Source organism: Agelaius tricolor, unplaced genomic scaffold (assembly GCF_023055355.1).
Source record: "Agelaius tricolor isolate 1412-34295 unplaced genomic scaffold, bAgeTri1.0.p SCAF_2, whole genome shotgun sequence".
Taxonomy (NCBI): Eukaryota; Metazoa; Chordata; class Aves; order Passeriformes; family Icteridae; genus Agelaius; species Agelaius tricolor.
In genome coordinates this window covers 78,060,009-78,085,631 of record NW_027269262.1, presented here as the reverse complement: position 1 = coordinate 78,085,631, position 25,623 = coordinate 78,060,009, and the positions used below count along the sequence as shown (strand labels likewise).

The 25,623-nt window shown below is 36.0% G+C and overlaps 1 protein-coding gene across 1 annotated transcript in view; it reads right to left on the bottom strand.

The window, feature by feature from the left end:
* CNGB3 (cyclic nucleotide gated channel subunit beta 3) overlaps positions 1-25,349 on the bottom strand; it is a 60,751-nt gene extending 35,402 nt beyond the window's left edge. Inside the window, exons 1-3 of the mRNA XM_071449452.1 lie at positions 25,231-25,349; positions 22,765-22,843; positions 13,122-13,233 (exon numbers count right to left, since the gene is read on the bottom strand). Of these exons, the coding sequence (XP_071305553.1) occupies positions 13,122-13,233; positions 22,765-22,843; positions 25,231-25,338 (299 nt within the window). The 5' untranslated portion in view covers positions 25,339-25,349. The remainder of the gene's footprint in view (positions 1-13,121; positions 13,234-22,764; positions 22,844-25,230) is intronic.
* Positions 25,350-25,623: the final 274 nt, after the last annotated feature.

The window sequence follows — 25,623 nt, the reverse complement described above, 5'->3', positions numbered from 1 at the left end:
CAGAGCCCAAGGAAGTATAATTTAAGCATATAAAAATCCCTCAGCAATAAAACCATTGGATAAAGTTGAGATATGCTCCATTTAGAAACAGAAGCAAAAGTTTGGAATTATATGCTTGTCATTCCTCTATCTTAAGCCTTGTATATTGTCTATTAAAACTCCTCAGACAGGAGATTAATCAAAACAGTTCTGATACATTTTGTAATCTCATCACAGTTCCTTTTGTGTCACATTGTCCCTTTGCTTAGGCCATCTGTAATGTAATGACATTTCTGGTTTTGAGCTAACATCTCACAATTCATTTTTTGCTTCTATGCAAAGAATTTAAAATAGTTCTTAGTCTTTGCTGTTGCTGTGTTTGCTCAGGTTATTACCTATCTTATAGTTAGGTACCCTTACCACAAGTGTCATGACCAAGGCCCCTACTAACTTCTTTCTAGGAATGAGCTACAAATTGCTTGAGATTCTCCTCTTATTTCACAGATTTTCCAACAAAAGTTAAAATCTCCTCTATCATGAATTTGGTACAATGTAGCACAGAGGAGCCATGTTTCCATTTGGTACTGATTAGAATCTATGTGACTTAGTCTAAAGTTATTTGCCCTGCAGTTGATGAGAAATTGATTTTCCTTGCCCTACTTCTCATTTGGCTTGCATTACCTCCTACTCCATTATTTTCTTGTAACGAGATGCTTACTTTAAATTTTCTTGGGTTAATACAGATGGAAGAGACTGCATGTTGAACACTGCTAATTTGAGGATGTTTATTGTATATGTACTTTGTGTGGGGGTGCACTTTAAATTGCCTGGGCAATTGAAGCCCATTTAAACTTCACTAAATTACTTTTAATTAAACTTGACTCCTTCTGTCTCATCTTATCTTTGACCTTTGTGCAGTATGTTACAATAGGCCTAGGTCTGTATTACTAACTCTCCCTGTAGTCCTTTGCAGAGTGGAACTGTACAAGTAACTTCATGTGGCCTAGGAAATGAAAATCAGGATGGCAACTCATGTACTATGCACACAGTCTTGTTACTATCTCAAACATATTTTGTTTAATGATAGCAATATATGTAACATGAGAAGTATAATAATAATGTAGTTTTCTGATATTTTTCACTTCTAGATTTTATTTTTGTTACTTGTAGATTTAAACTTGTTTGTTCAGTGATAAAATTGCAGTGCCTTTATTCTCCCCAAGCCACAAGAGAAGATTTAGACACCTATAGTATAGTTAAAGAATATCACCTTGAAATAGGCTACGGAAATACTGTATTGAGTATACTAATGTATGCAACTGCTGTTAAGGACTGTGGCTGGAAAGTTTTCTGTATTAAAAGTTCAAATAAACAGTGATAAGAAATGCAATAGTTCAGAAGGCTTGCCCTTTTCTAAGTTGCAATCTGGGGTTTTAATTCCTCTCTGTTTCTGGCTATGAACACCAAATACCTGAGTTCAATTTCACATTTAATCTACCTGGTGACCCCTGAGAAAATGTATTTCATAAATGTATGCTGCCTGGAAAATATCCATAATACTTTTTGAGGATTTCAGTTATAAACCTATTTTTTTTTGCAGCACCTAAGAAACTTTCTAATTACAGGGAAATAGAGTTCTTGGTCCTGCAATAGAGCTTTCAATGCTTTTATTGAGTTCTGATGTTGTGATTTGTGATTGCATTTACAATCTGTGTCTTGAAAAAAAAAAGTCTTTTCTGAATAAATTAGGGAGAAACTCTGATTCAGATAATCAGTTTTCAGAAGGATATGATAATACACAAAACATGATGGCACAGATGAGAAAGATTTTAGAGAGACAGAAAAGTGTATTTGCAAGTATCATGAAATTTATTGATTCAAAAATACATGCCCAATTTTTGCTGACAATCCCAGTGTGAGTAATGCTGTAGAAGCCCTGAGTTCCAAGCCTAAGATCGGTCATCCTAAATTACTAGGAAAACTAGTAATAGAAAAAATCTAACATATTAGTCACTTGCTTGGTACAGCAATAGAGGTATTCCAAAAAGCTAAATTCCCCTATTTTTATTATACTGTCTTTATAGCCCAAAGAAGGCTTCCCTGAGGAGAGGTTCAGAATGACTGAGATAGGTTTCTGCTCTGAATTGCCTGTGCAGAGAGACTATTTTTCTCCTTTATCTGCACAGGATGCTGACAGGATTTTAGGAGTGAGCTTTAATAGTCCCCTTCATGATTTTGCTACAAAATCTAGTTGTGTACTAATGATGTTTAATAGGACATTGCATTTGGAAGATTAAAAAGTAGGAAGGATTCCTATGCAGGAAAATTTGAGTTATTTAGTCCAAGTAATAGAAATGAGGACAAATCTAATGCCCCATACTACAGACATGTACTTAGAATCAAATTGTAAGAATTTCATTTGTAAATGCTGAGATCATCAGTTGCAGGTGACAAAAGGATAAATGTCCAAGTGTTTAGTCAAAGGGAAGTTGTGTATGAGCCATACATAATCTGGCTATGAAAAACACTGATGCACATATAACTGTAGAATGCATATTACATACTGCCAAGTTAGTAAATATTAACATTGGAATATAGCCCAATGTGAAAATTATTCTGACCAACTATACTCAAAAGGTGCATTCCCATCATCTAAGACACGAGAAAGTCTCTTAGATTGGCCAAGGTTACTGGGAACATGACTTTGAAAAGGACAAAAAAACAGATTGAGACATAATAAGATCACTGTCTACAAGATCAAAATTGGTGCTGAATCATGGGAAAATAGGTATTTGAGCTGAGAAAAATTATTGTGAGAAGAATAAATGTGAATAGAGTAACAGTGAATTATCATGAGTTAAACGTATGAAGAAAGTTTCCAAGTCTTTAATTACCAGAATTTTAGGCAGCTTTCATTATGACTGAGGAGCAGTTGAAAGAAGTGTGATAGACTTCAAGATTATATTAGCTAAGATCATGAAGACTGTTGTAGGCTGTGATTCCCAAGAAAGCAAAAGAATGTATGCAGTCTAACATGAAATCCTTTTCAGCAAAAAATCCTGAAATATATAAAGGTTTGGGAAGTGGATATGTGACTTAACCTGTATATTTACCATCTACTTCTTCTTCCAAATATCTTAACACCTCAAGTGCTAAGAAAGTAAGTTTCTAAGATACATAGATTATCTTAAAGTCTTGGAACAAGCTGTTCACACATTAGATTCCATGGACTTTCAAAAAGCTCTTAATTAAATTGTAATTTTCCTTAACTGTCTTGAAACAAGTGTCTTCCTCTGAACCATCATGTTTTCCTTTAATCACAGAATCATCAAAGTCGGAAGAGAACTTCAAGATCATGTAGTCCAATGGTCAACCCAGCACCATCACAGTTATCCCTAAACCAAGTGCCACATCCAGACACTTGCCTGGGCATTTTATTCCAAAGCTTTTCCACTCTTTCACTGATGACTTTTCTTTCCTAATATCAAATCTGAACAACTCCTAGCAAGGGAAAGTGTCTGATAAAGACCCATCTTTACTGATACAGAAGATTATGTCCTTTTCTATTTGCTGCGTTTTTAAAATACTGGCATTATATTGACTTTTCTTTGCAATAAAACAGAATAAATCACATTTTTATTTAACTTCATTTTAGGATTGAGTTGTTCTTCACAACAAAATTTTATTTTAAACTGATGTTCTGTTCCTTTGTCTTACTATGTATTTTATTATGTGTTTCATTTATTTAAACATAGTGATACCATAATATTTGTGTTGGTTTTGGTTTAATGTATATATAAGCAAGAATGGGCCATAGGCATTTATGAGCTTCATGCAGAAAACATATAAGAAAATCTTTCCATTGGAATGCATGATTTTCCCTTAGTTCAGAATCTTTGTACAGAGATCATGCTTGTTTGGGCCCTAAGCAAATGTTCTTGAAAAAAAATGCATAGATCATCCATTTCCCAGACCTTGTGTTGTGTTCATAAAGCAAAACATACATGGAAGCAACAGTGTTCAAGGAAGGCACTATCTTTCAGATTTATCTACTGTTATTGAACTCAGAATAAACTTCTTGATGCAATGCAGACTGAAATCTCATAATCTGGGCTGCAGAGATTCCTGGTTTTTAGCTAAATTTTGTTTCACAGCAGCTTCTCTGACAATCCTCCTAGTTATTTAGTCTCAACAATCTGTGAATCCTCTAATCTTCTTTACAGTACTCTCTAAGGAGAAGTCTGTCTCAATGCTGAACACATGGAACTCTCACTGAGGTACCAGATTGAAATGTGAATAAGACTTTATTTTAATTAAAAATTCTGCCGTAGGAACTACAAAAGAAGTAAAAAGAAAGTAGTAGGGATGTTGAAAGACTCAATTAGCTGTGAAAAAAATCACCTTTCCTTAAGGTAACAGGTGATATACTGCTTTTTAATTGCACTATTTATTATGATGTGAGAAATAAGGACAGAATAATTTCTAATACTAATTGCTTTAGAGCAAAGGTATAATAATCTAAAGAAGTAATTCTCATTTATTTCCTTATATGGTGCTGTTGTGTCATTGGGGCTTTCTTATCTGTAAGTAATTAAATCTGACTGGGGCATCTGCCATTTATCAGGAATGTTTAACATTTTAGCATTTAAATACAAACACATATCTTATTTACATAAGTCTTTAATTTATGACTTTTTAAAATAATTTAATCAAAGTACATGTTTGTACAGAGTTCATGAGCACAACACAAACACATCCTATTTTCTATCTTTAAGTTTTTCTTAATATGCAGGGAATTAAAAACTAAAATAAAAATGCCATAAAATTTCCCACTGTGAATGTTTTCAAAGGTAGGAAAAAAGTCTCAAATTTGAAAAACTTAATTTCCAATACATGCTTTCATTTGTCATCTGTCTTCATGGAGTCCCTAAAATAATCATACAACCATAAGGCTCTAGAGATGTTTGAGATGTCCTGTCATCACAGCTCAAAGCAGGATGAGGTACACCTGAAATATTCTTATCTAACCTTTTCTTAAATATGTCTTGGCTAGTCATGTCTATTCCATAATTTTCCTAAAGAATTTATTTCTGTGCTTCACTAGCTTCATTTTATAATTTCTTTTTCCTCAATGTAAATCTCTTGGTACAATTTGTCTTATGCATTTTGAACATGGGGTAAAATTTAAGGGCCCTTCTCTTTTATCTCACTTTTTTTCCATATGCACATTTTAATATTTTCCTTTTTAAATTTATTTTTTTTCCAAACAAAAAGGATTTGATATAAGGGTAATAATTGTATGATGACTAAGAATGTTATTTAATTATATAATTAAGAGTGTGTTCTCAAACTTCCATTGTTGCCCATGCTAATTATATAAAATCACCTTGGTGTGACCATCTTTGTTGCAAATCTAGGGTAAACTGCTGTACAGAAACCTGTGTAGGAGCTGACTACAGGTACCTTTCCCAGGATCACACAGAAACTCAGAGAGAAAGAACTTATTCCTCTGAGATGACTTCCAATCACTGCTATTAAAGCCCATCCTTTCCCCTTCTGCAAGACCCTGGCACATTCCTTCCCAAATGCAGCAGCAAAGCAGGTGTGCTCCCTGCAGACCCTGCTCATCCCACTTCTCCTCCTGGGCATCATTTACCCAGGGTACTGAATAAACCTGGGCTGCCAGATGTGTCTGACTTCTCATCTGACCCTCATATCTCCACCTGTCACTGTTTCCTCTGTTCCTCTCTTGGGCTGTACAACTAGGGATGTTTTCATCCTAAATTACTAAGATTTGGAAAAAGAGTAAATAACTGGAGACAGGGTGTTTTAATAAAATATGTTGAACAAGATTAAACATAAGCATGAAGACTTATACTTACCATGAAGTAATAATGTTTTCTTTTACTAAATGAAAAGCATTATGTTTTAGATTTATATCACTCTTAGATTTATCAATAAAAGCCTTGATATATTTGCAAATGTTTGTTACAAATGCAATTTAAATAAAAATGTTTTATATTACACATAGTAGTGTATGTATCCCAATGCTCATTGCTTTGCTTTTTTCCCTGAAAATGACTCAACATATAATAGCAGAGATAAAATTTCGAATAAATTATAATTTATCTTTTTACAAAAATGTTTCTTGCTTTAAAAAATACTAAGTGAATGGAGGATTTACACAAAATGCACAGAAATTGCCTGTAACCAAAGAAATCAATCAGCAGCAAATTATGACAAATAATACCCTTACTTTGTTACATATTCAAAAAACCCCAATTTATTCCATTGATACAGTTAGCAATAAAGATGTATGAATATTATGAGCATATGATTTGAAACAGTGCAAGGGTAAAAAAATCCTGCATTTCAGTCTGCATAATGACATTCTTATCCTTTCCTCACTTCATTTATTCTTCAATGAAGAACAGCTAAATTCACTACTTTTTAATTTCAGGCTACCTACTTGATTGCCATGCAGAGTGAGTGAAATTAAATAACAAGGGTAACTGCATCCTGCAGATTGGATAGAATTTAAAGGCTCTGGGAAAATACATCTCACCAAAGATTACAGCAAGTCTAATCCATTTTGGTACAGACAGCACACCATCACCTTTCTATTTAATTTGCAGGTTCTCAATGTAGTAATTTCAGAAACTTAAGTCCAAGAAGTAAAAGGCTCTGAAAAAAAAAAGCCTAAGCAGAGGGAACATAAGTGCTAAGAAAAGTATTTTATTTTTTAACACATTAATGTATTTTCAGTCAGGCTTAATAAATATATTAGATGCATTCTATCTGTTTACCATTTTAGGTACTGCAATGATTAGCTGAAAACAAATAAGGAAATGTATTAGCCTCTCCATAAAATGTACTTGGAACTGTGTTTAAGCTGGGATTTTCTGTAAGGCCCAGCATTGGCCTTGTTTTACTTCATCTAAATGTGACTGGAGATTATTGCCATGAGTGTCGTTTTGGTACATCCCTGGCGTTCCTACAGTAATCAAGGATTTCTGGAGACTCTGCAGAGGGTTGATACTGGGTCTGTTTCACTAATGTGCTGAGACTTTATACTTGTGGTAGGACATAGTTTCTCTAAGGTGCATCTACTGGGTGAATTGATGTGTTGTAACTAGTGGATAGCAAGCACTAATAAGCACAGTAATTTTCTTTTTCAAGGCTATTGAGGTAAATGAAGTGCATTACTCACTAAGAACATGCTACCAGCAGGAGTTCTCTTTATTAACCTGGCTATGCACCATGTAGCAAATTGCCTCTTAATCTTTGTTTTGTTTTCTTTTCTTGCTATTAGGCAAATTAAAGAGGGGAAAAAAAATCTTTATAAAGGACTATTAAATAATAGGACGTGGCTTTGAAAATGGCAAACCACAAGCATTAAGTTCAGTTTGCCTGAACCATCCATGGTCATATGCAAGCTTGCAGTACAGGAATTCCTTTTTTTTGAAAACGTTGAAAGCTGTGTTTCTGCTTGTTGAAAAAGCTGTGTTTCTTTCTTGTTTGAAAAAGCAAAAACAGATGAGTATGCTTTCTGGGTGGGAATGATATTTTAAAAATAAGTTTAATATTTTATTAAAATGTATTTAATGCATTTTATATTTTATTTTTATATTTTGTTTGTAATAGCTATATTCTGAAGGTGGCATATCAGATATAATGTTTTGTTCCTCTCTAAACATAACTGAGAATGGGTAAGATTTTGAGATAAAATCTAAAAGCATAGAAAGTCCCAGTAACCTACTGCAAGTTTTTCCTTTCTGTGGTCTTGACTATTTAGCCTCCAAATATGGATTATTATTATTTTATGCAGGATTTTGCATGGCAGGGCTCATGATCATTGACTGGGGTTTCAGTGTACTGCCTTAGTATAAATAGTACATTGTAATCTCTTTGGTAATCTGGGAAGATGAAATACTCTTACAAATTCAACAGGGCTTAAAGGCTTTAAAAAGACACAGAGGAGAGAAGAGGTCACAGAAGCTCTTTTTGTCCTTCCATTTCCTCTGATCTCTACTCTCAGGTGCTTTGTTTACCTTCTTCCACACTCTATCTTTTACAGGACTTGACGAAACTTTGCCTCATACCTGGAAGCTTTGTGCTAGTTTCTTGTTAATAAGGCTCCCCTGTCTTCTATTAGAGTGCAAATGAGGTGCTGAGTGTTCTTCTGCTCCCTTATTTCTTGCTGTGAAGAGACAGGGTAGTCCTAGCCCACCCTTCCAGAGGTTATTATTGCTCAACAATTAGCTATTAATGAAAATTATCTGTTGCTCTGTTACATTATCAATAAAGATACAGGGGGGGAAAAAATAAATTGGCAGACAGAGCCAATTTGTGTGCAATTCTATCCAAACCATTAGGAAACAGATATTAAATGTTTCAGTCACTAGGCTGTAATTCAGTGCTTGGTACATCATCCATTCTTGTGGATTTCTTCTTTCAGACATAGTGTTCAGGTGGCTGAGACCAGTGCTGTGTCTGTCTACTCTTTATTAATGTCCATCACCATGTATTGGAGTATTTTATAAATGAGGATGTACTGAGGGGGAAAGGAAGATTGTTGGTTTTTTTTTTCTTTTTTTTTATTTTTTCTTTTTTTTTTTGTGGACAAAAAATTTCTATGGGAATTTTTAGGAGCAAATGCAGGATTTGACAAAGTTTTCATTCACTTAGCAAGCAAGCAAAAAAAATTTGCTCTTTTAGAGGAAATTAAAAAATGTGCTGCTCCAAACAGTAAAATTGCCTTCCTTCCCCACTTCCTTATTCTATATATCTGAGCTTGCACAGATGTATTTTAAAGAATTAAATGTCACAGTAACAGCAGATACGGTGAAAACTTTTCTATTAAATTTTCCATGAAAGTTGATGAGCTCTGGATGCATATGATTTGTGAAAAAAAAAATATCCATGAACCTTATTTCATTATCTATATTACTCAGGCATATGGCCATACTGATTATTTCTTGCAAATCAGGTGACTTTTGATTAAACTTTGACTCTTGAAAGATAATTAGCATAAAAAAATAATCTACACAAATTAATTGCCCTGGGACTCCCAGTGGGACTTCCACCCACAGTCTGTGCCCGTGGATCTTTGTTGTCCACTTCAGGTCAGGCTTTGGTCACTGCCTGGGCAATGTTTAGGTGTGTCTACCTCCAGCTCTGTCTCTGGTCCTGTCTCCCAGACAGACTTTGGACCTGTCATGTAGCCTTGTCTCCAGCCCTGTCTCTGACCCTTTTTTCTCCTGACTGGACTCCCTGGATGGACTCTAAACCTGGTCCACCACTTGGCCTTGTTGATGGAGCCTGTTGCTAGGATCCTGCTGTGCTTGCTGTGTTCAGACCCTGTGAGGCTGAACCTTGGTGGTAAGAACATGTTTGTGCTGGGGTTATCTTGGCTCTTATCTCCTCTCCTCCCAGTGAACTCCTTACAGAAACCTAAAATACATCTGGGCAAAGTATAAAATTTCAGTTAAGAAAATTCTACTGGTGATTTTGCCAATCTTGATTTCCATAACAATATCATAGTGTTGTTTGATATTCAATAGACTTTAAAGATCATTTAATCCATCCCATCTGCTTTGGACAGGGACATTGTCCAATAGATCAAGTTGCTCAGAGCCATGTCCAACCTGAACTGGAACAACTTCCAACAATGGGACATCCACAACTTCTCTGACAAACCAGTGTTTTACCACTCTCATCATAAAAAATTTCATCCTTATATCTAGTCTAAATCTGCCTTCTTTAAAATCATCACCCCCTGTAGAATTGCAAGAAAAAATCACAATTCTCATAACCTTTCCTCATAGGAGAGGTGCTCCACCTCTCTGATTATTTTTGTGGCTCTCTCGAGACCAGGTCAATGTCTCTCCTGTTCTGAGGACTCCAGAGCTGGGTGCAGCACTTCTGGTGGAATCTCAGCAGGCTGGAGTAGACAAGGATGAATCACCTTCCTTAACATGCTGGCCACACTTTTTTTGATGCAGCCTGGGATACAGTTCACTCTCTGAGTACACACTGCCATCCCACAGCTGATTTTTCATTCACCAATATATCTCCAAGTCCTTCTCTGCAGGTCTGCTCTCAATCTGTTCATCATGCAGGCTGTACGGGTGGGGTAATTAGTGTGACCCATGTGCAGAACATTGCACTTGGTCTTTTTGATCTCCGTGTGGTTTGTGTAGGCCAGCCTCTCCAGCCTGTCAAGGTCCCTCTGGATGGCATCCATTCCCTCCAGTTTGTAGGCTGCACCACACAGCTTGGTGTTGCCCAAGGGGTAGCACTCGTTACTAATCTGTATTTGAGAAGTATCCAAACATGGATTAAACAGTAATAGAGAAAACTCTTGGACAATTGGACCCTTAGTTGACTATCCTGACTGTCCTAACAGTCCTTGAAATGGCTTTGACTAATAAAACTAGCACTGTTCCAAATAACTCCCAGGTATGGAAATACCTAAAAATTAGCAACGACCAAACTCTTCAGGAGGCATATTTTATAGTTTTAGTTGGCCTCAGTGCCAGACAGTGGTTTGAGCATGTTTCATTTACTACACATTTGTAGATCACATGTATCTATTTGACTCAAATTCTCAGCTTTTCTAGATGTGATAAAGGTGGTTGATTTCCCTAAAAATATTCTAGTGAGCAAATTTGAACTCATAGACTCAATAAGGCAGTTACCTTGATAAGGAATGGTGTCTTAATAGAATTCCATGAATCTTAAGAAGTAATGAATTAAATTCTCTCAAATGCACATTTTAAAAATCATTCTCCCTTCAACTCTGACAGTCATACAACAGATCTGTTGTTTGGTTTCATGCCAGTGCAACGACACCAGTGCCATGACTTCCAGACTCTACTGCAGAATTTAGTGAGTAACTGTTTTGGCAGTAGACTTTATCAAATATTTACTGTATTTTTAGAAGCTGTTGTTCAAATTAGACCGACTAGGTATATCTGGATAGACATGTGACACTGAGTCAGAACACCTCTGAGAAAGCAATGTTTAATGTAAATATTTTTAAATTTTCTTTTAACAGACAGATTTTGTTTCTACTAATAAGAAACATACCCTTTTGTTTCATAAGCACATAATTATGTTAACCATGGTTACAAGATTTACCAGTGGAACTGTAAGCATTGAATAACATATTGTATGATGACAAAAATAAGGAGATTCTTATCTAGGTTGTCATTTTTGACCTACTGATTCACATTGAAGTAAGTTATTTATAACTTTGCCATTCTTTCTAGTCAGAGTTATTTTTAATTGCATCTATTATTTTATAAAGGTATGTGCAGTAGCATTTTGCTTGATTATTTCCAGACATGAAGTCTGGAATAGGGAGGGGGAGGAAGTATGTAGTTAATTTACTCCGTGTCAGGAAAAGATTTTTATTTGTGTCATTAGGACAATCAAAATAATAGAAGGCAAAAACAAGCAGGAGGATTTTTTACCTGCTTCTGTATTGAGTCTATCAGTTTTTCTCCACTCAAAGTGATCTCAAAAGGCAGAAACTTCATGATGCATAGCAATGGGCCATATGAGAGTAAAGGCTTAGAGTTGACTGACTAGATAACAGCTTTGCATAAAAGGATCTGGGGGTCCTGGTGGACAACAAATTGAGCATGAATCCATACTGTGTTCTAGTAAGTAATGAGGGCTAACTAATCATTCTGATTTACAAAGAACACCAGAGGTGCACAGCAAGAGTATGAGAGGCAAAAGAAGCAAGTCAAAACAAAGGAAAATTTAATTGCATTTAGTTTTCTTAATAAGGGTGGTCAAAGGGTGGACCAGATTGCCCAGAGAAACCATGGAGCTCCATTCTTGGTGATAGAGATTCACAATTATACTGAAAAAAGTTTTGGGTGCCTTGATCTAACCTGGGAGTTGGGTCTAATGTCTAAATATTTTCAGCAAGAGTTTGGACCTCTTTCCTGCTGGAGAAGCCTCCCAGCCTGAGCTGTTCTATCAAGACCTTTATTTTCCACAGACACAGAGAGTGTCTTCAAGGGCACACTCAGCAAGTTTGCAGATGACACCAAGCTGGGTGGTGTAATCTGCAGGAATAAAGGAGAGCCAAAAATATGATCAGAAGTCTGGGGCACTTCTCCTATGAGAAAAGGCTGAGAGAGTTGAGGTTTGTCAGCCTGGGGAAGAGAAAGCTTCAGGGAGACCTTATTGGTAGCCTTTTAGTATTTGAAGGGGGCCTGTAAAAAAGATGCGGGCAAACATTTTAGGAGCGTTTGTGACATTACAAGATTTAACATTTTTAAACATAGAGAGGGCAGATTTAGACTAGAAATTTTTAACAGTGTGACTGGTGGAACACTGGCACCTGTTAGGCAGAGGTGGTGGATGCCCCATCCCTGGAAACATTCAAGGCCAGCTGGGATGGGGCTTTGAGCAACCTGATCCACTTATAGCTGTCCCTGCTCATTACACAGGGGTTGGACTTGATGACCTTTAAATGTCCCTACCAACCCAAGGAATTCTATGATTCCATGAATCTATGAATCTCTGCTTCTGAAATTACTATAAACTATTCAAAGCTTATTGTTTTCCAGACTTCATATTTATTTTTATTTTCACAAAACAGTCACCTCAACTTCTTACAAAGGTTGAATGACCCTAGATTCTCCCCTGAAGGAATACTACTGTTTCATTTGTTTGTCTCTTCTCAACAAGAGATAGTACTAATCTTCTAATTGTGGAGACTAATGCTGATTTAATGTCATAGCTCAGGAAAAAAATGTGCAGGGTAAAAAGTTTCAAGTTGAAATGATGTGACAAACATTCCAGTTATTCAGGGCAGCATTCTGGGACTTTCTTTTTTGCTAAGATATAGTAATAATGAAACAGCAGCACTGCTAAAATTTGCATATAACTGTAGTTGAGAAAATCCTTTTCCTCATTTCTGCAATTTAGGATGATGTACACAACAAACTATCAAAAGCACATAACAAACAGATGCCTCATATATATGCTACCTTGAAATTGAAATAAAGCTCTTCAGATCCTTACAGGAGGAACTTTTAAAGAACAGATATATGGCACACAGAAATGTTAAGTCAGGATGCCAGATAGAATCTTCAAATTTTTTAATTGAATTTACTCACTTAGCATCTTCTTTCCCATCTTTGAGTTCATGCTCTTCCTGTTGAGTTGTCTTAGCTGGTTCAGTTGATTTTTCAGGTTTTGAAGGCTCAGGTGCTTTTGCAGATTCTGTATCTAGAAAAAAGGTTTTAATTTTAAAAAATGAAATTTAAAATAATTATTATAGTAATACTTTTGAAGGAATCACAGTCTGTCTGACATTATTTCTTCAGTAGATAAGCACTAAAAGACACAACTTCTGGGACCTGACCTCTGAAAAGTATCCTGCATAAATCTGTTTCATTGCTAACTGTAACTGCATGTTTATGATAAGTTCACCTTTTAGAATATGTAATTTACTTGTGGTTTTTAAATAGATTCATCAATAACCTGCTCAACAATGGTCAGTTCAGAGCTCTTCTGTATTTATGAGGGACAAGAAGTGATGCAGCAAGGTAGAGGACAGATAGATGTGTCCAGAAATGCCTTAAGAAATGCAGGAAGAAAAGTGAAGTGTAGCTAATTTTCTTATGAATAGAAATGCTAATAAAATTATCTATGCTTCAGTGTTTGTACTGCATCAAAGATGATGCTTCTGCTGCCATGACAGTACATTTGTCTAGTCTATTTCTTCATTTCTGTTACTAGTAACTTTTTTCAAGTCATCTAAGCAGGAAGTCTGTAGAGTTTGAAGCAAATGGCATGGTCTCTTGCCATTTGAGTGGCCTTAAATGATGCTTTCTTATAATTAGTCCCATGTCTTTTAAACTTTCATGTTGAAAAATAATGTGATAGCTCTCATCAGTCTGACACTTTTCATAATGGAGGAACAAGCTCAGCCTTCACAAATATGATGATAGAGGAAAAACTTGGCAGCAAAACATAGCAACAAATAAATCAAGAGCCTGTGTATGGTATGTGCTATATTTTAAGTTTGAGAACAGCTCAAAGAAAATCAAAATTTGAATATTTTACATGGATAGTATAAAGTTACTTTCCTGATAGTTAAACTCCATATTTAGAGAGTTATTCCTTGAAGAGAAGCAAAAAATTCCAGCACTTGTTGCAGTTTCTGCTCCCTTTTGAATTCATGGTTTGTAGTTTACCAGTTCTCTCTGCCTTGTCTCCACAATCCAAAAAGCCAAGTACTCAATCAAGAGTGACAGCAAAGGTAATCTCAACATTTCTGTAATTACCTCACTTTGGGAATTTTCCTTGTTATAGTAGTTACTCCTAGCTGTATCTGTAGGCTACAATCTGATATGAACAATTAGAGCAGTGAAATGGTGCTGAAAGAATGGCATTGAATTTATATCTGTCAGACATTTGTCTGGCATATCTGGCAGATAAATTTCAAATTAAGTATATTGTGATCCACTGAAATTAATGTCAATAAACAGCTTGAATAAAGTAGTTTGACTCATGGAGTTATTTTTCTGGTTTGGTTTTATTCTAAAGGAATAAAACCAAACCTGTTATGAGATCCTAAAGGGTTTTGGGATTTTTTTGGGGAGAAAAATAGAGAAAATCAGGGGACAATCAAGAGGGTTTTGTTAGAAGAGCATTCTTCATTGAAACAAAATGCTGGTGTAGTTACACTCTTTAGTGTAACAGGCTCCTGAATAAGAAAATTCATCTTTGGAATGACAACATGTATGAGAAACAAAAAGCACACAGTAAAAATACATGGTGCTTGCACACAAACACTCCCATACAGAGGATAACAACTTCTGAGCTTGATAGATATTCTCAAGGTATTCAGTCTGACGTCTGAACCCACACTGACCATTAAATGCTGATTGCATCCAGACTGAAGGAAAACGTTTCAATCCCATGAATATTCCAAATTTTTACATACAAAGATTAATAAATTTCTAGCAGGGCTTATTTGCATTAATATTAGAACGTCAGGGCCTAGCACCACTAATAGCTGTGTGTCAAATTTTAATTTTTCCTTTCTGTGTGAAATTGAGAGGGCTGCCTGCATAGTCACATATTAAAAAAAAAAATAAACCCATTGCTCTTCTAACTCTTGAATCTAGCTTGTAGTCTTCTAACTCTTGAAACCACGCCCAAAGGAATGTCCTTAATAAGAGTGTGGGCATTTTAAGGAAAAATTAGACTACAACTGTTTTCATTTTAAGGAAAAATTAGACTACAGCTGTTGGTTTCCAGAATAGATAATGATCCAGCAGGTAGGTGGCAGGTTTGCAGGACAGTTTTGCATAACTTTGGTCATGGTAGTGAAATCCTGAGTGAGAAAAAAGGCAGAATCTTACCAAGGCACCAACAATGAATGCAATTTTTGAAAACCTTCAGATCCATGCTGACTCAACAAAATAATGGGTTTGAGTTTTTCTGAATTATTTGCATTCCCATTGTACTGGCATAGAGGTGGATGAAGTTCCCAATGCATTAGTGGTGGGAGTTGAGGAATGAAGCCCACTGGTGTCCACACATTCTAAATATTTGGCCTTCCTGTAAGGATAATGTATTTTAAAACTGTATTGGGATAAATATTGCTGGTTCTATTTTAAGATGGAAGGGGAAAGTGACAGCTGTGGAAGTATCACTTTGTGGAAAAAACACTGTTTAATAGAATCCCTCCAAATAAATCTGATTAAATTTATAAACCCACTGAAACCTTATCATACCAGTGATCTGCCTAGGACCTCAAGGAGCAAGGAACAAGATGCAATTTATAAAACCCATTTGTTTACCTCTCTTAGGTAAGTTTTTAGTTATTAAGATATGAATAAATGTCAGCAGCTGGATAGTGGCAGTTTGAGTGCAAAACAGAAAAAGTGCTTTTGCTTTGCTATAGTTCAGGAAGGGAAGAATTTCTTTCCTAGAATTCCCAGCCAGCTCCACTGTCTAGCTCTAGCAGTCTGACCAGTATCACATCTATGCTTCCCCTCCCATCTCTACTGGTTGGATATACATAAATGTAGAACTTGTCATGGCTAGCAGTAACTAACATAAAAAGCAAGAGTTTCCTGAGCTTCTTCTTTTGCCTGCTCAAAAGCACATTTTAGTTCAACTTAATCATCAACTGACATAATCTTATTTAACTTTGAATCCACAATATATAGTTTTATAGGGTGATTCACAAAGCATTGACTCACTTTTATCTTCTTTTTCATCTATGGAAGCAATATTTCCATCAGAACACCCACACATAATGTCTATTTCATATTAATTAAATATATATGGTCAAATACTTCCTTCTACTGTTAACTTCTTTGTAACTTTTACAAAAATATGGTCATTTTAAAACACACTGTTGCTTAAAAACTACTATATGGTTGCATAATGATAGTGTAGTACTAATTATAGTTGAGTTGCTATGTATGTAATACAGTTGTAAATGTTACCACTCATTTCTGATGTTTATTACCAGGATTAGTGTAAGCAATGTTGATTTAAAGAACATTTAATGTTGGTCTTTTTTGTTCCTTCAGTAATGAAAAATAATCCTGCAAATCTGATTGGCCTGAACTATCTTGACCTGGTTTCCAATACTTGGCAGAAACACAGAAGAGAATTAATCATGGTAGACAAAAAGACAAAGATAAAGGAATACTTTAGATTTCTTCTGTTGAATATATATTTGATGGTTACTTGAAAACTTTGTGTAGCTTGATGTTTGTGCTCTGTGCTGGTTTCAGCTGGAGCAGAGTTAATTTTCGCCAGTGGCTGGTGCTGGATCTGGGCTGAACACAGGGCTGATAATACAGAGGTGTTTTTGTTATTTCTAGGCAGGGCTTGTACAGGGGTGAGGAGACTGGGGATGCATGGAAGCCTGTGAAAGACATAGATGGAACAGCTGACCCTAACTGACCAAAGAGATATTCCAGGCCATATGATACTTTATATACTAACCATGCTGAGTATATAAACTAGGGGAAAGAAGTAGGAAGGAAGTTGGGAGTGATTGTATCCAACTTCCCGAGTAACTGTTGCACATGACTGGAACCCTGCTTTCCTGGAGATGGCTGTCAATGGGAATTGAATTAATTCCTTGTTTTGCTGTGCCTGTGTGCATGGCTTTTGCCTTTCCTAATAAACTGATAAAGTACCTCAACCCACAAATTTTCTAGCTTTTATCCTTCTGATTCTTTCCCCAGTTCTGCTGGTCAGAGAGTTAGTAAGAGGCTGTGTGGGGCTTGGTTGCTTGCTGGGGTTAAACTGCAACATGCCTGAATGAAAACATTAATTTAATAAAATTAATTTATTATACAATCAATGGTGCCAATTTTAATGGTTCATGGAAACACTTGAGGGTAGACAACATTGTTTGAAACAGGAAAAGGTGTATAAAGACATGGTTAGAGTCTGCTAGTAGGAGGCAGAGTGACTAATGTTTGAGTAATCTGTTCTTTTTAGCAGTGACGTATTATCTACCTTAGAAACATAATTTTAAGCACTTAAAATCAGTGATTTTTTTGACATTTCCTCTTTTTTGCAAAGTGTTAGACATTTCAAAATATGTTAGAAGTCTCAGATTGGCTTTTAAGTGGTATTGCCTGCAACGTAGCATAGAGAGCAGGTTGTCTTGAATAGCTGGAGTAAAGACTTGGCATTTGGAGCAATGGAATGGAAACAAGAGAACCAGTCTACAAATTCCATGTAAGGCTTGTGACATAGTTAGTCATTTGCCTGATTGTTCTTGCCTCACGGAGGTGCTCTTGAGCTATCCAAAATATCTAAAAATGGCTATAGGGTCCCAAAGATCTCAAGAGAGAATAACAACACAGAAAATCAGTGGATGAGGGAGAGAAAAGAATTCAGGTCTGACATTAGAAAATGCACACCTTTGTAATCTTCTTCTTCTGATACGAAAAATTAGAGCAGTGAAATGGTGCTGCAAGCATGGCATTTCTTGAAGTAACATTTCTTGAACAAATGCTATGTACAGGGAAAAAAAGTTCAGAAATCAACAAGGGTGAAATAAAAGATCAGTAAGTAGGTCTGTCTTAACCCTCAACTTCAGTGGCTAACAAAATATTATTTGAGTTTATTTTCTATGAAAGAAAGATTGTATGAAGAAGTTGAGTTTGTTTTCCTAACATTTAGACATGTCACTCCTGTGAGAAATGAAGATCTGAGAGGAGTTAAAAGACTTCACACCAGCAGAAGTGAATAAAGCTGATTAAACATATTCAAGTCCTTGGTAATCTTTGAAAAAATATTTTATTCTTTATATTATTTTATGGAAATAGTAGCAGCTGCCTGTTTTCCAGTAATGAGTACCAGTGATGAGCATAAAGGATAAGGTGACAAGGAATAAAATTATTTCAAAGTCTCTATGGATTGGCAGGTTCAGTCTATTGGGCTGCAGCTTATAAAATCACGTACTTCATTTGTATTTTTTGAAATAAAAACCCCTTCTTTAAGTCTGGATTTCCTGGTGTTACAGGACAGGTCTTGTCTTGCTGCTTAAGGGCAATTTAAGAGTCAAATTCATAACAAGCCAAACAAAGGTTTTAGCAAGATTTCATGTTTAATTCAATTCACCCTTCTCAGAGTTTTAACTCAGTTGTAGTCCATGCAGAGTTAGTTGGTACCTAATTAACCAGAATTAGCCAAGATTTTGGTACCCTCAATAAGTACATCTTCTTTATTTCTATTGCCAGGAAGGAAGAGAAATCATATTCTTTATATCAGCTAGTGATCAAGCCTCTCCTCTTGGCTCTGGGCCTTATTTATTTGCGATAGGGTCAAATACATGTTGGGAGGGTTTTTTACCCCCTTTTTAAAAGATTCAACAATTGTAATATAAATACATACTGAAATAAAAGTCTTTCATTCTTCCTGCATGGTTACTGTTTTGTTTAACTTCTAGGTTCATTCCATGATCCATGTGTAGGTCAGTTACATGCTCCATTCCAATTTCTCGGATTCCATAGGGTTTTGCTTTCTTTTCTGTACGAAGGCCTAGAGGCTAGGAAGGCTATGGAACTTCCTCCCACTGCTCTCTAGCCTAGGTTTTACACAGGTAGTTAGGTAGCTCTACGAGAGTGGGAGAGATATGGGTTTGAACCCTCTTATTATGAAAGAGGCAAGGTGTAACAGGTAGGCTAATAGATCAGAGGGGACAGCTACCAACAGCTTCTGCTCTTACTTGTCTTCTTAGTGGAAAAGTGACAGTTCCTCAAGTACCTGAACAGAAGAGGGAGTCTAGAGTGAATTGAAGTTCTTTTTGAGCAGCCCTTCCTCTGTGGGGCTGCACTGCTCACTTGAGATACTTTCCAAGCCTCTAGGCTCTGAATATACTAAATATCACTGAACATTAACATGGTAATCTCCCCAAAGAGAGTAGAAGCACAATTCCAGCATGTATAGAAATACCTGTGGTAGTTTTACTTTAGCTTTCCCACTCAAGTCCTACCAAGAACAAAGCAATGCCAATGTGCATTTTAGTAAAAGCTGAATAAATGTGACTGTGACTTTAGAAAACATCTTTGAGACAGTTGTTTGTCTACCTTGAGCCAAGAATGACACAAGAACAGATGAGAGACCCAAAGCAAGAGGAGAAAAGAAGGGTTTTTAACAAAAGATTCTTTGGTTTTTATAGAGTGATATGATAATTCCACTTGATTGGCTAGTTAATAAAAAACATCTTTCTCACAAACAGTCCTTGAGAAGAACAGAAAAACAAGGTGGGAAAACACCACCTGTAGATTATTTATACTAAGAAGTTTATCACATTGCTACAACTCCCTAAAAATCCTCACAAGGCACTGTGAGAAACAATTGCCGTTTCTCTCTCCCTGACCGGCTGGCATCCACACTTGTTGATTTAGTAGAAGATCAAAACCCAAAATATTGGAAGCAGTCAAGTTTCTAGTAAGGGAAAAATGTAAAGATGAGGACAGACTTCAGAGAAATACTAAAATGTAGTTGAAAAGAATCAAACTGGAATTATATGTCAGGAGAAGGAAAGAAATTATAAAACAGAATGATAATGCAGTCAGCAGCTAGCAGGTGGAAGCTGGATATGTCCTTCTAAAGAGAGCACCAACAGAGCTATTGAACAGCAGCACGTAAAACAAGGGAAGCATTTGTATATCCAGTCAATTATGGGACATGATAAATATGCAAAGAAATTATAGCAATTGGATTCAATATCACGGAGAACCTGTAATTAGGTGAATCACACCTTGTTAAGTACACAAAAAAATGCAGGGAATAAATAAAAAAAATGAATCCATTATGGAACAAACTGACTAAGCACAGAGAATTAATTACAGAGTGAAGTAATTACGCAAAGAATTAATCATAAAGAAAGTTAGTGAGAGAGAGGGCAACTGAGGAGGCAGAAATAGGGCAATGAGTATTCAACAAAGAAGCCAAATTACCAGGGGTTCCTGGCTGACCTAAGTGGCCAAGTTTTAATCAAGCAGGCTACAATAGTACCTCCTGTTGGATTCTCATGTGTGCTGGAAACATTGTGGTGCTTTGTGAAATAGTTAGAGAAAGGAAAAAGGTAATGGCTGGTTTTGGTGATGCGAAAAGAAGGGGGTGAAGATAAGCTCTACTCAGTCTGTTGATTTGCATTTAGCACTATGGAATTGCAAACTGATACTATGATTACAGGTTTTTCTGGTCTATTTTATTTTGATTACACCAGAGAAAGTAACAAGAGGCCTTGGAAAGACTTTTCTCTAACACATTTGAAGTTCTCCATTTAGCTGATCTGCCTTAACTAATGTTGTTGGAGCTCTGGCTGTACTCCAAATTTGTACATACAGCATAAAATGCTTTCTCTAGTCTCTCATCCTCTGCTTACCCACACAAATTCTTATTTTCTTCTTCCAGAAGATTATCACACAATTTTGAGTCTGACACAATGTTCACAAAATTTTGCAGAAATTTATCTGGACCCTCCTGTGAACTGCTTTAGATTAGCTTCCATTTTCTGTCCAGAGATAAAGAAGTTCCTTATTTGGCTCAGCTGATAGGGACTTACATTCAGAGTGGTGAAAATCATAAGTTTCTCCTGAGGTGTGGTCCCTGTAAATTTTCTGGCTTGTATAGTCATTGTCTATCTATTTAATTATACTCTTCATGTCTTGTCGCAGCTGTTTGAAAATGAGATTTGAAGTACCTTCCATAAGAATGGTAGATTTAAAAATATTCCCCAAAACACATGGACCCTAACCCTGTTATTAAAATTTCCTGAAGTAACTAATGGTGTAGTTGCTACTATACCACCACTTATATTTTAGAAGGAAAAAAAGTAGTTGATTATGCCAAAATATATCTAAATTAGTTATATTTATCTGTAAAATTAGATTAAGTTTTTATGGGAAACAAAAAAAATTTCTGTACTGATACTCGATTCTGTCATGAGGTAGTATCTGTGATTTAGTGTTGCTATAAAAGCCAAATATCAAATTTGGTTTTTTCCATTGCTGCTACAATTAATTCAGGTCAGACTTTGTTTTCTCTTAATTTCATGCTACAGCCATTATATAACAAGACAATTGCATTAAATGGACTTTGTCTAAAGTTTCATTACATGAGGAAACAAATTGTGACACTTGCTATGATTACACAAACACAAGTAAGGTTTATGAAAGTTTCCTTATAATCTTTTTCCAGTTGCTTCACTCTTAGTTATTTTTTATCACAAAAAGCTGGAGATTCCTCAGTCTTTGCTTTGCTGCTTCAGTGAAATGAACATGAACATGAGCTGCTCTCCTAAAGGAAAAGCATGAGGTGACAGGAAGACTGGACTCTGTTTTTCTCCAGAAGTGGAGGATGGAAAAGGAAAGGGCTGCACCACTCATGCTGTGACGGAGGGAGGGGGGGATATGGCCCAGCAGTGTTTGGTGCTTCACCCATCCTGAATCTTTATTTTGGTAGCTGGTATAAGCACTCATTCAGGCTCTGGTATGCACAAAACAGGCTTGGCTGCTGGAGGTGGGGGAAGAGGGGGGCAGGATATCCATGGCCAGTGGCCTCTGTCTCCAGAAACCGGCTGCTTAGGCAGAAAATTACCTCGTTTTACTGCCCTGAGTTCTAGGTTCCTGAGTACCAGTCCTGAATAGCTTCTGAACAGGGATGGCAAATATTTATAACAGCATTGCTTTTTTTTAAAATTATTTTGATGTATTTTATCGGGGTTTTTTTGTTTGTTTGTTTTGTTTTGTTTTGTTTTGTTTTTAAGTTTGTAATGGCTGTTCAGTGAAATACTTGAATGTCAGATAGTTAAAAGTCTGTCTTATCTTTTCTTGTACCTCTTTATTTTCTGGTACCTCTTCTGGTGAGAAGAGTGACTAAAAGAGACATTAAAAATATGGTCTTTTTTGGTTTTTTTTCTCTAAGCCACTAAATACCTTTATTTTAAGATTTTTAAGGAGCCAAACTGCAGTAAGAGCACATAGAGCTTCCTAGACTAGCTGATCAGAAGGGGCAAGCTCATGAAGGCACTGTGTGCTTGAAAGCTTGTTCCCGTTTGTTATTGTTGGACGCTGTTCCTATATTTGTAACAAATCATTGGCCTGGGGTCAATGACAATTCAGAGATCTTAATTTCTCCCCCAAAGGAAAAATAAGAGCTCCTGCCAGAGCACTTGGAAAACAACAGTTTCATTTACAATCCTATAGAGAATACATATACTCTGTCCCAATAATCTTTGAAAACTCATAAATTACTGACCTTGTTGCTTTGGTTTAGGCTCTGCTGCTTTACTATTGGCCTCTGCTTTCTGTGGCTCGTTTGTTGTTTTATTTTCATCCTTAAAAAAATACACAAGATTAGACACTGTAGATTGTCATTGTTCAGAATGATAAGGGTAGTTTGATGTCTGCAACATTTTTGTAGGAATTTGATTAAGCTGCCACACATTGACCATTGTTCCTGGGTGTTCTGTCTATTTGCAGATGGATTTGCCAAAGGACTTGTGATGGATATTGAAATCAAACACTGGAATCTTCACATCCTTGGTGCAAACCCAGCTGCTCAGCTTAGAGTTTGCAGAGTTGTCTTGTTCAGTGCTGTCTCTCACAAGCCAATGTGCATCTCTGAGTTAGTCATGATTCTGCCTGAACCTTCTGTTGGGCTAACACACCTGGCATATTTTGAGCTACCTTAACACAATGACACATCTCAATCTCTACAAAATACTGAGATGGTATCAACTTTCACTGCAAAAAATTAACTTCCTCCCACACTTGCTGACTTAGATCCATTGACCAAATCCTTGTGTACCTATACCTTGACTCATCTCAGTTTTAACAGAGTGGCCTTTGGAGGAAGGAGTGAGATGTGCATGGGGAGTCCTAGGCCTTCACAATACTATGTAACAGCATTGTGTTAATCAAGCCCATCAGCATTTGCTATCCCATGTAGAATGATTTTTCCCTGTGTGCAGCATGATTATTAGTAGTGGTGGGTTGTATCAGCATATGGAAAAATTATGTGACATTAACATCTTTCAGATCTTCATGCACTTTTTTTTCTTTTCCTTTCCTAGGTTAGTGACCTTCTTTTTGTTTGTGTTTCTGAGAATAAATTGGTTTGGTTTTTTGTGGTTTTTTTTCCTATGAAAATATTTGTGTTTTCCTGTCTGTTTTTATTCGAAGAATCAGGCACTGAAGTTCTAATATACATATGTATAGAGAACTAATTATAAATTTTATATACATATTTATATGTAAGTATATTAAAATTCCAATCTTTGAGTATGCAAGGTCTGTACACACTCAAGGCTTTTGCATGATATTTTGTTGTAAAAGTTGTTTTCTTTGTTTCAGGCTCCCTCCTAATAGTATAAGTACATAAATTAGTGCATTAATCAGTATAGTAACCATTTACCAGATATTATGTACTTTCTTCTCTTTCTTCTTTACTCTTTAGATGGCATCTCCATGCAGGCAAGAAATGTCTTAATCCCTAATCCATTCATGTGCCTCCATTTTAGCAGAGTTTTGAAGTGCGTAGGCTGATGATACAACCTGAATGTTGTGCTGATGTACGAAATTATTCTCACCAAAAGACTAATCCTTGTCTCCAGTGAAACCTAAATAGATCTGTTTTACTGAAGTACCTTGCCAAGTGAGGTATCAGTCTGCACAGAACTAACCTTTCGACATCCAGGAGCTTTCTTCTTTCAAAACATTATTTTATTGACAGAAGAATACTGAACTATAAAAGCATGAACAATGCCTGTAGATCTGCAGTATATAAAGGTTATTGAACATAGACATTTTTGCCCTTTTTTTGTGGATGACAGTATGGATACGCCAACTTACTTAAAATTAACTTTATAATGGATAGGTTTTGACTGTTTCAATAGGCGTGAATGATTAATAGTCTGAATGATTAATATCAGGCTGATATTAAAGAACCTTTGTCACTTCCATAATTATTTGGTGAAGCCATAAATTGCTGTCATTTTGTCTTGCAAAGTTTTGATTATGTCAAGTTGGAAAAAGCAAAAATGTTTTTTGGAAATTATTAGGAAAAGATAAAGGTTCAAAGGCAATGAGAGAAAAAGTACTTATCATTTTGCTCCTGTTTAAAATGTTTCATTATTAAATAGAAAACAATGAATTAATTTTTATGGTGAAGAAATAGTTTATAAAAATATAGACTGTAGACTAACATGACTTTATTTTTCCAAGAAGATTTACATTATCAAAACCAAGCTGAAAAAAGGATTTCTTTAAAAAGCTACTAAATTACTTTGTCTTTCCAGTGTTTATCAGGAAGCAGGCTGATATATACCTGCATGACATTCTAATATTCAGAAAGGACACACTGACATTTCCTGCCAGAAGGAAACAAGATGCATAAAATATATCATCATATGTAAAGCAGCAGTACCTGTATCTCTAATTCTCCATTTGCAATGTTGATCACGACCTCTCATAAGCCTGTACTATTTCAGGTTATCCCTATTTGGAAAGCAGCTTTCAAAAGGAGAAAAGTGTATTTTCTTCATAAAGAAAAGATGGTAGGGTATAGGAGAATAAAGAAATTTATTTCATTTTTCTAAATAAAGATTGATACCATATTCAGTAACTATATTTGAAATTCTAACCTTTGGTATTTACTTGCATAAATACATTCTAAACAAAAATACACTATTAATGAGTCTGTAATAGACAAGAAAAACCATACCTGGCCTGTTGATGCCTTTGGTGGTGGAGGGGCACCTTCATTCTTGCAATCTGCTATCTCAGGTGCTAATTTTGGTCTAGAAAATACTGATTTTAGTTTTCTAAACATCTTGCCTCTTCAGCTCCCCTGAAGCCTCTATGGGTCTTTTACCATGAACAGGTTTATAGCACGTTTTCTTGCCATCAGTAATCAAGCCAATTAGACAGTTAATCAGGTTTAGGTCTGATTAGTGCCTTAGAGAAATTTCTTGCACAGTCTATTTCAGTGACATTTTTTTGGTCAACATTAGCCCTTTTTCTTTTTATCTTGTCGAGTAAGTTATTTGTAAGTTATTTTTAGTCTTAACCATTACACCATATACAGTTCCACTTTTCATGCAAGACGTCAGAGGAG